We start from the raw sequence: 13498 nt of genomic DNA, 5'->3' as shown, positions 1-13498 counted from the left end.
AACTAAAACGTTTTTTTATTTTGATCTTCTTGGTATTATAGACATATTTCTGTACTTAGTTACGTCTGCCATCGATTGTTTAATAGATAACATAAGTAAGTTGGATTTTGAGTGTATTGTACGAATACATCAATTTCAAATAAAGATTTATTGTGCCATTCATTAATGCCTAAAATGTTTAAAGTCCTAATTGCAACATTTGTTGTATTTGGAAGCATTCCATTATTGCATGTAATTTCTAAAGCTATTGATACCCATGTTACTGAAGAAAGAAGTTGGGAATGGGATATTAGGTAAAGTAAAATTTGCTTTGTGCAATATAAAACACCATGAATGCAGGAATCACAATGTTGAATACAAGATTTATTCGCTTCCGATATGTTGGTCAAACTATTCAGTAAAGATCTATAGCTTACTTACATCTACATTAGCTACAATCACAGACCTCCACTGATTATTTCTATGTATTCAAAATGATAGCCATGTTACTATGATCTTGGTGTGCCCCTTCCCATCAACGCTTTTTTATTATTTTTCTCAGGCTTCAGGATAATTATGTAACACTTTGGTCCAAATAGGGCCAGTAACAGCCCAAAACTTGAAGCTAGAATGGCAAATACCTCCACAGCATCTGCATATTTTCCAGGAGAATTTATATATGCTGGGATAAAGGCTATCCAAACAGCACAGAAGACCAACATGCTGAAAGTGATAAACTTGGCCTCATTGAAGTTATCTGGCAGATTCCTTGCTAAGAAAGCCAGCAAGAAACTGAGAATAGCTAGTAAGCCAATATAGCCTAGTAAAACTACAAATCCAACTGTCGACCCCACTACACACTCAACTGTTATTTTTTCCTTGTAGTACTGTGTGTTTTTATGAGGAGTTGGTGAGGACGACATAAGCCAGGTTGTACAAATTGCTGCTTGTATTAAAGTAAGAAATAAAACAGTCCCCCTCTGTTGCATTACCCCGAACCACTTCAGACTATTGCCACCTCCTGGTTTGGAGGCCTTGAAAACTGCCAGAACTACCATGGTCTTCACCAGGATACACGAGACACACAGCACAAAGCTGATCCCAAATGCTGCTTGCCGCAACTGGCATGTCGACAGCCTTGGGTGACCAATGAAAAGCAAGGAGCACATGAAGCATAGTTTGAGTGACAGCAGAATGAGGAAGCTGAGCTCTGAGTTGTTGGCCCTAACTACTGGCGTGGTCCGATGATGGATGAAGATTCCAAAAACAATTAAACATAAAAGTGCACCAAATAATGAAGCAGTGGTCAAGGAGATGCCTAGGGGTTCTATAAAGGAAAGAAACTCAATGTTTTTGGGTTCGCAGTGATCACGTTGGGGGTTGGACCAAAACTCTTCTGAACAGCTGGTACATTGTGTTGAATCTAACAGAAAAAATAAATAGTTTTAGTCTCTGCGTTTGACAATATATGTACAATTGATTTGAAATATATTTGTATTGCAAACAAACCTGTCTTATTGCTAACTTTTCCTTCTGAACAAGGAATGCAGTCGAAGCAGCAGACAGGTTCACCTTTCCTTATGGCCATGCGAGTGCCAGGGGGACAGCTCTCACTACACACTGACTTGGGAGGCTAAGGGAGGAACAAGTTGATTGCCTTTAAAAATATTCCACCTTTCAGACTATGACAAATTAAACTTGTCAAGGATAATAGATAGATTGTCAGCAGACCTTTTTAGATTCAAAATTCCAAAAGATTTGGTCTTCCTTAAGGATAAGATCATCTATTTCTGAAGCCAATTCTTTGACCTCACCCACATTTTTAACCTCTGTGCTTCCATCTGAGAGCCACATCCAGTTCATCACATCGTAGATTGGTAAAACATCCCCACTTTCATCAAATGACACTTGATCACCAAAATCTGTTGTGAAATTGACCTTTTGCATGTAATATAAAAGCTGTATGGTAGGAATGAGGAGTACATAGTGAAAAAAAGTATGTTGGACTATTGAGTTCTCAAATGAACATTATATAAAATCATTAGAAAATGTCAATTCTTTTTTCATTATGGAAATGATTGAAAACAGACCTGCCATGGCTCTAGTCCCTGTAAACGGGCACAGCTTTGACCTTTGAAAGGCCCACTCCCTGGAACACACTGTAGAATGTCATGTAGGGCATGTGCCAGGGCATATACTGCCTTGTACACATTGTACTCTGGCCTGAGGTTGGACAGATCAAGGAATTCAGTGTCTACATTCTTTAGAATCTCATTCCCTGTACACAGTTTTTCCTGAGTCTGCCCTTCAAACTCCGTTCCAGGAGATACAAACTTGCACTGAAATATGTGCTCCCAAAACTGCTTTACCTAATGAAGGGGAATTCATGATGAGGGGGATCATAAACAAACATAAGTATCATGTATTGGTCACATATACATTGAAAAGTATTCCTACAAGATATTTGATTATGAATCTGTGTAGAATGAAACCCGTACTAAATTGTTGTCCTGGTTGCTGAGTGTGTCATTGTCGGCGCGTATTCTAAGGAGGAAGTCCCTGAGGCCTGGTATCTCTCCCCGGCGGATGGCAATGCCCAGAGTGCCTGCAAGAAAAGGCATGTAGCTGGGGGTCTGTAGAACAACAGCTGTAGCCCAGGCTTCACTGGCCATCCACTGAAGGCCCGTAACATTTTGCCTCACCACCTGTGGATTGGAATGTATATATATATATATTTAAAAAAAAGTAAGCACGGTAATGCATCTACTGCAACATATTTTAGCTTTTTACTTTCACAAAAAACTACAATTGTAATTGTTCTTTGAAAATATCTAACCTCTTCCAGTAGATTAAGCATTTGGGTTTCATATGCAAATACAATAACCACACGGGATGTGGATTTCTTCATTATACCAACAATCCTTTGCAGCTGATCTAAATCGTTTCTCTTTGGCAGAGCCTCTAAATAAGCAAGACAGCCTCTCCCAGACTCGGCCAGGTCTGACTGGAAGGATCGGGCGACATTGAGTCCATAGTCGTCATCACTGATTAACAGGCCTAACCAAGTCCATTTAAACCGTCTGACAATTTGGAGCATAGCTCGCACCTGGTTGAATGAAAAATCAAATTAAAACAAAACAAAAATGCCTTTCAGAACATTTCCCTTCATGTTTCCTGTGGTAAGTAATGTGCTCTACCTGGAATGCATCACTTGGAATAGTTCTAAAGAAGGACGGGAACCTCCCCCTGTCAGTCAGACAGGAACAAGTGGAATAATAACTCACCTGTCCAATGTAAAGGTAGAAACAATTGTTACCATTTATCTGCCTGAATTTTTTTAGAATTTACTTAATTCTTTTTGATTATTAATTTTAAATGTAATGGCAATCATCAACCAAAAGCCTTGTCTTTTTAAAAATGAGGTTACAACTTACCATTGGAACCCTGTACAAGCTTACTAAGCTAGAAATAGCAATAGTACGTGTTGAGGAAGAATCTCCCACAATTCCTAGCACAGGAGGATATCCATAACAGCTCTCATTTAATTGAAATGGCTCTCCGCTGCCGCTAATCATAGACAGAGCTGCACTCAATGAGTTCCATAGGATTCCACAGCTATCATATAGATTGTATCCCAACAATATATTAGGAAGCAGTATGGAGTTTCTGTTAATTTCCTCAACAGCAAAGGCCATGGTCTGGGCCAATCTGAAACCTAGAGGATGAAAGCTAAAAGAAAACGAAATTATCCATGAACAACATTGTTATATAGTTAAACTGGCTTTATCAACATTCTTAGACATACTCACCCAAAGCAAATGGGATGGTTTGGCTCTGAAGTAAAATAAATTTCAGAAGATTCAGTGTAAAAGTTCAAAGTAAAGATCCCTCCCAGAATGACATCCCCAAACTTGTGCATTCCCTTCAGATTAAATTGTCTCTTTGATATACAAGAGAAGGGACCTGTTGAAGACATATGAGAGGAGAAAGAGACCAAAAACAAACAAACACAAATTATCAAGTGTGATTCCTTATGAGCTCTCATGACTGCCCTCTAGTCTGGCCCCGCTTTCTGAACAAATTTTTTCTCAAACACAACTTTATATGCGGTATAATGCCATCCCCTTTGCCAATTTTTTTTTTGCTGTATGTATTGATACCAGACTTTTTGGGGAGGGAACTGGACTGCATTACCATAGAAACATTACAGAATGACTGAATAATATATGTCATTAAAGTAACAATTCTAAACATACAACAATTCTACTGCTTCGTTGATGAAATGGCTTTAACTTGACTGAGGCTATTTTAGATATCTTGCAAACTTTCATTTCACGTGGTATTTTTTGTGCACATGAATAATAATTTTTTAATTATAAAATTTTACATTAAATTTTTCATTTCAATTCAATTTTATTTGTATAGCCCTTAATCACCATTACAGTCTCAAAGGGCTTAACAGGCCAAATATTTATGGCACAACATTCCGACAAAGCCATAAATCCAGACTCAACTTATAACAATAAAAAAAAAGAAGCACATCATGGGATATTTAGTTTGGGACTGTCTTCTGCTACTAAGTATTTTGTGATAAACTGAGAGAGTTGTATTAATGTTAATTAAATAATAAATGTAAATATTCTTTAACGTATGCTTATTTTGCCACCCTGCATAAGAAATTCTGTGACATTTACCAACGCAACAGTGTCACCCCATATAGCGAAATGTTACGATTGATTACTAAGTAACGACAACATTTCCATGTTCCTATTCTTCCTAAAACTGAGGTGGTCATTGCAAAGTGACTTCTCGATCTACAAGCCATCTATATTACCTTGTGTTGTTGTCTTAAATGTTTGAAAAATATGTTTTCATAATGCAAAAAGTACTTTTGTACAAGTACAATTATGTGTTTATGCAACTCGTCAGACTTCCCTTATACTTGGGTAGTGTCTGCCCTGATATTGGCAACCAATTGTACATAGATATCCCACATGTATACGCATTTCAGAGGTAGTCCCCTGAATAAAAATGAAACATTTAAGGGACAAAGGAAGTGTATTATCTTTCATTGTTGTATTTATTTTATTTTGTTTGGTTTGGGAGTGAATTCCGGAGACGAGTACTGAATCAGTAAATGACTTGGACTGTAAGAGAGTCAATATCTTTTGGAGTCTATATAAACTTGTAAAATCTGATGTAGGAGCCACCTCATTTTTATCAAATAGGCCTGTGTAGAAAAAGGATGAAGAGTTCTGTTGTTTTATTTGGGTAACATACCTTTTTAGATATTGTACCAGTTGATCATCCACACACCACTGAGGCATGTGGTTTTACTGGGCTTCTCATGCACAAAGACACAGGTAGATATGTAGAAAACCGGTTTATTGCAGAGTTTGAAGGTTTGTTGCATGCAGAGCAGGATTTGAATACTGACATGCCAGATCTATCTCCCTGAGTGTGTGTGTTAATGGCTGGTTTATCCTGTGTGCCTTGATTGCCCAAAGCACCACAGGTGTGCAGCCTCATCCATCCCCAGAGGTTAATTAGTCCGTCTCAGGTCAGCTGAGGCTGTTTTGTTTTGTTTACGCCCCTCTAAAAATATATCTGCAAATACTTGAACGTCTAACATGGTAGCATAATTAACAAAAACAATTGGACACTTGTGTTAGAAAACCTAAATTAAATAAATTAAAACTCCAGTCTGACCCCCTCCCCCTCCATCTCTGAGACCGGAAACCTGGGCTGCTGCCATTGCTGGCGGAGGGGACTGGAGGTGCTTTCTGGGTCATAGAGGCCTCATGGGTTACATGAGATATTGCCAGACCAAGCTTAATCAAAAAGTGCATTTGGTTAATTTCCAGAATTGTATCAGACATGTATTTAATTTAGACATTGTACTGTGACATGTGTAAAGTAGTGTCCAAACATTTTCAACATCTACAGCCTGGATTGTCATGGCATTCAAAACGTTGGAAGATTTCAGGCCTCTGTTGAAGGACTTGAACCGGCGCAAGCCCTTTATTCCACGCCAATGTGTAGGCAGTAGGGATGTGCCCCCATCACTGGGGCCAACCGGGGACATACGCATCTCGAAGCATTGCCAATGATCCGATACATTAAAGAAACATAGGAAGCAACTACCAATGTGATTCGACACGATTTGAATAAACTCAATGAGATTCAACACAATGCAAAATAAGATGCAAAATAAGATGCTATGCAATGCAATACGATACAGAGTTGGATTTTATTTCTTTGGTTATTTTTAAGCAAACAGAAAATCATAAATTAACCCAAAAAGTTTCATTTTTAGTTCACAATTATTTCACATCCTTTTTTTACCTGTAAAGAACACTTGGCCCTTTAACAAAAAGGCCTTTCCGTAGACAAAACAGTAAAACTGGGCCCGGACCTGGTCTTAAACCAGATTTTCTTTCTTGATCTGTCTCCAGCGACACTTTTATAACACCTTACACATTAATCAGTTAAACAATTTAAGAATGATCTGCATTAACAATGAAACATAGTGCAATGTACTCCAACTAATGCAAGCAGTGGGATGTGCTTCTTTTTAGCAATGGCGGCTGTTGGTTTCTAATGTGAGGGAGGAAGGACTGCGTGCTTGGTTGCCATTGGACTGCTTGCACTGTTAGTGGCATATGGTGGCATAAGTTTGTGAGACTCAAGTTGTTTCAGGGGGTTTGTGAACTACCAAATAGCAGGGAGGGATAATTATGTGAATTGATACAAATCCACTAGTGGCAGCATTGTACTTTGAAAGCTGGTGGGCAGCATGTCTTGGACTACAAGTGCAGAAGGAATGGATGCAAAGCCAATTAGTCAAATCGGGCCTACTCTTGATTGGTAAAACTAAAAAAAATCAGGGCCTATCATTGGGCCTATTTTTTTTTTACAATTGTTTTAAGAAAAATGAAGACACACAACCAAAAGTGATGCCATTTAAAAGGCATAATGCTCTGAATCATTCACTAACATTCTTTTCACGATATCAAACTGAATGGTCAGAGTAACAAACAATTAAAAGAACAACAAGAACATTATTTCAAAACATTGTTTGAGGCAAATGTGGATGTTAATGGATGTTTCAGAATGTTGGTCATGGTGTTAGACAAATTAAGATTGAGGGGACTTTATTTATAGATCAAGTCAATCCTTGCTCCACAGCTCGGCAGCGGGCAGCACGGCCGCAGGCTCCGAAGCCCAGCTGCGGGCAGCCCTGCCCGGCCACGGGTTCCGCAGCCGGCCATGGGTAGCCCTGCCCGGCCGCGGGCTCCGCAGCCCGGCCGAGGGCAGCCCTGCCCGGCCGCGGGCTCCACAGGAAATGAATAAGAGTCAATGTAGGCTGAGGGAGGAACGTCCTCCCTGAAGTAATTGTCAATAGGCGATAGGGGGTGCTAATGTCCCTTTACCAAGGGAAACGAACATTACATATACAGAGGCATTAAAGTAGTCATATTTAAGGCCGTTAATTAATTACAGTACAGGAAACGGGGGGCGGACTGCCCATCCCAGCGGCAGCCCTTTAGTAGCGAATCTCAGTCCGGCAGGGGTGGGGGGCGGCAGTAGCTCAGGATGTAGAGCTCGTTGACTGGCAACCCGAAGGTTGCTAGCTCAATCCTCGGCTGGGATCCCCGGCTCCTACCATCCCCGAAATGCTCACAGAATGCAAAGTGCAAAATGAGGGATGTCCACGAAGTTCAGATTTCTTTTACCTATCGGCAACAAATTTTGGCACCAAATCTTTTGGAGACTGAAATATGTATGTATACCCCAAATTTAACAACTTTTGACAAGTCCTCCGTGGAGATGCAGGCACTACCAATCCGGAATAATAATAATACCCAAACCCTAGATTAACAATATGTATCCACAGATACACTGAGAATACCTAATTAGGCTTGCTTAAGCTGGTAGAAAAAAGAAGAGGTCTCATCACAGTGTGGAAAACAAGATTTATTTTCTTTTAACATACATGTTGATAAGTCAAACTAAGACAGATCAACGAAATAACTGTGGTTGTAATTTGAGATCTGTAATGATTTCAAACTACAATTGAAAATGAACTTTAAATAGAAGGTAGGTAGTGTGGTAATTCTACTCATCAACTAATTATTTTCTTTTTAAAGGATTGCCAGATACCATGTTTTTATGATATTGGTTTTCCTCGCCCCATTAAAGCTTTTTTTGTGTTTTTCTCAGGCTTCAGGATTATTATGTAACACTTTGGTCCAAATAGGGCCAGTAACAGCCCAAAACTGGAAGCTAGAATGGCAAACACCTCTACAGCATCTGCATATTTTGCAGGAGAGTTGATATAAGCTGGGATGAAGGCTACCCAAACAGCACAGAAGACCAACATGCTGAAGGTGATAAACTTGGCCTCATTGAAGTTATCTGGTAAATTCCGGGCCAAGAAAGCAATTAATAAACTTAGAATAGCCAGTAAGCCGATATATCCTAGTAAAACTCCAAATCCAACTGTCGATCCCACTAAACACTCGACTATTATCTTGTCTTTGTAGTACTGTGTGTTTTTATGAGGTGTTGGTGAGGACGACATAATCCAGGTTGTACATATTGCTGCTTGTATTAAAGTAAGAAATACAACAGTCCCTCTCTGTTGCATTACCCCAAACCACTTCAGACTACCACCACCACCTGGTTTGGAGGCCTTGAATACCGCCAGAACAACCATGGTCTTCACAAGGATACACGAAATACACAGCACAAAGCTGATCCCAAAGGCTGCTTGCCGCAACTGACAAGTCGACAGCCTTGGGTGACCAATGAAAAGCAAGGAGCACATGAAGCATAATTTGAGTGACAGCAGAATGAGGAAACTGAGTTCTGAGTTGTTGGCCCTAACTACTGGCGTGGTCCGATGATTGATGAAGATTCCCAAAACAATTAAACATAAAAGTGCACCACATAATGAAGCAGTTGTCAAGGAGATGCCCAGGGGTTCCATATACGAAAGAAACTCGATGATTTTGGGTTCGCAGTGATCACGTTGGGGGTTGGACCAAAACTCCTCTGGACAGCTGGTACATTGTGTTGAATCTAACATAAAATAACCAAAGTAGTTTTAGTCTTTGCGTTTGACAATATATGTGCAATTGATTTGCAATAAAGAAATACATTTCTTGCAAACAAACCTGTCTCATTGCTTATTTTTCCTTCTGAACAAGGAATGCAGTCGAAGCAGCAGACAGGTTCACCTTTCTTTATGGCCATGCGAGTGCCAGGGGGACAGCTCTCACTACACACTGACTTGGGAGGCTAAGGGAGGAACAAGTTGATTGCATTTAAAAATATTCCACCTTTCATACCATGACAAATTAAACTTGTCAAGGATAATAGATAGATTGTCAGCAGACCTTTTTAGATTCAAAATTCCAAAAGATTTGGTCTTCCTTAAGGATAAGATCATCTATTTCTGAAGCCAATTCTTTGACCTCACCCACATTTTTAACCTCTGTGCTTCCATCTGAGAGCCACATCCAGTTCATCACATCGTAGATTGGTAAAACATCCCCACTTTCATCAAATGACACTTGATCACCAAAATCTGTTGTGAAATTGACCTTTTGCATGTAATATATAAGCTGTATGGTAGGAATGAGGAGTAAATAGTGAAAAAAAATTATGTTTTACTATTGAGTTCTCAAATGAACATTATTTAAAATCACGGGAAAATGTCAATTCATTTTCATTATTGAATTGAATGAAAACAGACCTGCCATGGCTCTAGTCCCTGTAAACGGGCACAGCTTTGACCTTTGAAAGGCCCACTCCCTGGAACACACTGCAGAAGGTCATGTAGGGCATGTGCCAGGGCATATACTGCCTTGTACACATTGTACTCTGGCCTGAGGTTGGACAGTTCGAGGTATTCAGTGTCTACATTCTTTAGAATCTCATTCCCTGTACACAGTCTTTCCTGAGTCTGCCCTTCAAACTCCATTCCAGGAGATACAAACTTGCACTGAAATATGTGCTCCCAAAACTGCTTCACCTAATGAAGGGGAATTTATGATTTGGGGGATCATAAACAAACATAAGTATCATTTATTGGTCACATATACATTTAAAAGTATTCCTACAAGATATTTGATTCTGAATATATGTCAAATGAAACCCGTACTAAATTGTTGTCCTGGGTGCTGAGTGTGTCATTGTCAGGGCGTATTCTCAGAAGGAATTCCCTGAGGCCTGGTATCTCTCCCCGGCGGATGGCAATGCCCAGAGTGCCTGCAAGAAAAGGCATGTAGCTGGGGGTCTGTAGATTAATGGCTATAGCCCAGGCTTCACTGGCCATCCACTGTAGGCCCGTAACATTCTGCTTCACCACCTGTGGATTGGAATGTATATATTTTTTTAAAAAGTAAACAAAGTGATTCATCTGCTGCAACATATTTTTGCTTTTCACTTTAAATTGCATTTACTTAAAAGACACCTAAAATTGTCTTTTTTTTTTGAAAAAATCGAACCTCTTCCAGTAGATTAAGCATGTGGTTTTCATATGCAAATACAATAACCACACGGGATGTGGATTTCTTCATTATGCCAACAATCCTTTGCAGCTGATCTAAATCGTTTCTCTTAGGCAGAGCCTCTAAATAAGCAAGACAGCCTCTCCCAGACTCGGCCAGGTCTGACTGGAAGGATCGGGCCACGTTGAGTCCGTAGTCGTCATCACTGATTAACAGGCCTAACCAAGTCCATTTAAACCGTCCGACAATTTGGAGCATAGCTCGCACCTGGTTGAATGAAAAATCGAATTAAAACAAAATAAAAATAGCTTGCGGAACATTTCCCTACATATTCCCTGGGGTAAGGAATGTGCTCTACCTGAAATGCATCACTTGGAATAGTTCTAAAGAAGGATGGGTACTGCCTCCTGTCACTCAGACAGGAACAAGTGGAATAATAACTCACCTGTCCAATGAAAAGGTAGAAACAATTGTTACGATTTATCTGCCTGAATTTCTTTCGAATTGGCCTTTGACTTTATTCTTCTTGATAAGTAATTTTAAATGTAACGGCATTCATCAACCAAAAACCTTGTCTGTTTAAAAATGAGGTCACAACTTACCATTGGAACCCTGTACAAGCTTACTAAGTTAGAAATAGCAATAGTACGTGTTGAGGAAGAATCTCCCACAATTCCTAGCACAGGAGGATATCCATAACAGCTCTCATTTAATTGAAAATGCTCTCCGCTGCCACTGGTCATAGACAGAGCTGCACTCAATGAGTTCCATAGGTTTCCACAGCTATCATATAGATTGTATCCCAACGATATATTGGGAAGCAGCATGGAGTTTCTGTTAATTTCCTCAACAGCAAAGGCCATGGTCTGGGCCTGTCTGAAACCTAGAGGATGAAAGCTAAAAAAAAAAGGAAATTATTCATAAACAACATTGTTATATAGTTAAAATGGCTTCGTCAACACATTCTTAGACACTCACCCAAAGCAAATGGGATGGTTTGGCTTTGAAGTAAAATAAAGTTCAGAAGATTCAGTGAAAAAGTTAAAAGTAAAGATCCCTCCCAGAATGACATCCCCAAACTTGTGCATTCCATTCAGATTAAATTGTCTCTTTGATATACAAGAGAAGGGACCTTTTGAAGACGTATGAGAGGAGAAAGAGACCAAAAACAAACAAACACAAATTATCAAGTGTGATTCCTTATGGGCTCTCATGACTGCCTTCTAGTCTGACCCCGCTTTCTGAACTAAATTATTTCTCACAACACAATTTTATATGCGGTATAATGCCATCCCCTTTGCTAATTTACTCTTTTTTTTATTGCTGTATGTATCTAGACTAGACAGACTTTTGGGGGAGGGAACTAGAGTACATTACCATAGTAACATTCAAGTAATAAGAAAGAATTAAAATAACAATTCTAAACATCCGAATATTCTACTGCTTCGTTGATGAAATGGCTTTAACTTTACAGAGGCTGTTTTAGATATCTTGTCGTGTGTTATCTTTTTGTGCACATGTATAATGTTTTATTGATGATGCAATTTTACATTCCGAAAAAGCCATAAATCTAGAGCCACTCAGAAACTTATAACAGTAAAAAAATCATGAGATATTTAGTTTGGGAGTGTCTTCTTTTGAGTATTTTGTGATGAACTGAGAGAGTTCTATTAATGTTAAATGAAACATTTAAGTGACAGAGGAAGTGAATCTTACATTGTTATAGTTATTTTATTTTGTTTGGTTAGGGAGTGGATCCCAGAGATTACTGAATCAGTAAATGACTTAGACTGTAAGAGAGTCAATATCTTTTGGAGTCTATATAAACTTGTAAAAACTGATGTAGGAGCCACCTCATTTTTATCAAATAGGCCTGTGTAGAAAAAGGATGAGGAGTTCTGTTATTGTCCTTTTTGGATTGTACCAGTTGACCATGCACACACCACTGAGGCGTCTGGCTTTACTGGGCTTCTCATATACAAAGACACGGGTAGATATGTAGAAAACCGGATTAGCTCAGGAGGTAGAGGAGTTGTCTTGTAACCGAAAGGTTGTTAGTTCAATCCCTCCTAACTGAATGTTGATGTGCCCTGAGCACGACACTTAACCCTAACTGCTCCTGACGAGCTGTTGCCTTGCATGGTTTACTCTGTGTCAATGTGTGTATTAAAACGATGTAAGTCGCTTTGGATAAAAACGTCAGCTAAATGCCCTATTTGTAATTGTATTACAGAGTTGAAAGGTTTGTAGCATGCAGAGCAGTTGTTGAATACTGACATGCCAGGGCCTCGTTTCCCGATAACGATGGATCTTTGCTCGTACGATCATTCTCACGATGGATCGTGCGAATCGTGAATTTCTTTGGAGCGTTTCCCGAAACTCCTCTTAACAGGAACGCGCCTTCACTGCACTCACGACGTTCGTAGGATTGTAACTGGGTGCTGAAATGGGCCCCGTACTGAGGGAGACGCAGGAAAATGGGGTTGAAAAGCGTTAAAATATCTCCCCATCAAGGCCAACAAAAGAGTAGCCTTCAAAAAAAATAGACTGCAATCATTTGAATGCTAAAGATATTAAAACACAATTGATTAGGCCTAGGCCGACATATGTATCGATCCTAATCCTGATTGCATGTGCGTACATTTTTTCACGGCATTTTCCCCCCTTCGATATTACAAAAATCAAAATAAGCTTGTGTGACAACTAGGTGTTGATTTCTGAAACATGCTTTGCGCAGCAAAGAGAGCCGACTTTATCTGATTCCGCATAAAGTTTCATTGATTGGCGCGCACTCTCTAGTCTAGAATATTTGTAGACTAAAAATGCAACGCTCCATTAATTCATTATCATTCAAACGCAGAGGCTAGGCATTGACACACGGCTATTGCTGACCCGATTAGGAGAGCTTGGTCTAGATCCTGCCCATATTGTTGGGCAGGAGGATGTAGGCTATAGGTCTTTTTACGCCGCCAAGCCGGTTCGGTCGCAGCTTGGCACGCCCG

At 39.7% G+C, this 13498-nt stretch overlaps 3 protein-coding genes across 3 annotated transcripts; all 3 read right to left on the bottom strand.

Annotated features, from left to right (window-relative positions):
* Positions 1–177: 177 nt before the first annotated feature.
* On the bottom strand, positions 178–1418 carry LOC130405420 (extracellular calcium-sensing receptor-like; the record flags this gene model as incomplete). Its single annotated transcript, XM_056610484.1, has 1 exon — positions 178–1418. A coding segment is annotated over one exon (930 nt), but the record flags the coding sequence as incomplete, so codon positions are not given.
* A 271-nt stretch (positions 1419–1689) lies between these two features.
* LOC130405416 (extracellular calcium-sensing receptor-like) lies at positions 1690–2600 on the bottom strand. Its single transcript, XM_056610480.1, has 3 exons — positions 2478–2600; positions 2070–2348; positions 1690–1938 (listed from the first exon to the last, which is right to left on the bottom strand). Exons 1-3 carry the CDS (start codon positions 2598–2600, stop codon positions 1702–1704), a joined length of 639 nt encoding a protein of 212 aa, XP_056466455.1. The 3' UTR covers positions 1690–1701.
* Positions 2601–8149: 5549 nt separating this feature from the next.
* LOC130405415 (extracellular calcium-sensing receptor-like) lies at positions 8150–11371 on the bottom strand. Its single transcript, XM_056610477.1, has 8 exons — positions 11099–11371; positions 10855–10941; positions 10494–10763; positions 10148–10354; positions 9740–10018; positions 9381–9608; positions 9159–9282; positions 8150–9063 (listed from the first exon to the last, which is right to left on the bottom strand). Exons 1-8 carry the CDS (start codon positions 11357–11359, stop codon positions 8150–8152), a joined length of 2370 nt encoding a protein of 789 aa, XP_056466452.1. The 5' UTR covers positions 11360–11371.
* Between the last annotated feature and the right edge of the window lie 2127 nt (positions 11372–13498).

This window comes from Gadus chalcogrammus, chromosome 16 (assembly GCF_026213295.1).
Source record: "Gadus chalcogrammus isolate NIFS_2021 chromosome 16, NIFS_Gcha_1.0, whole genome shotgun sequence".
Classification (NCBI taxonomy): Eukaryota; Metazoa; Chordata; class Actinopteri; order Gadiformes; family Gadidae; genus Gadus; species Gadus chalcogrammus.
Note: the sequence above shows the minus strand (reverse complement) of the source record. Positions and strands in the feature narration are given on the sequence as shown.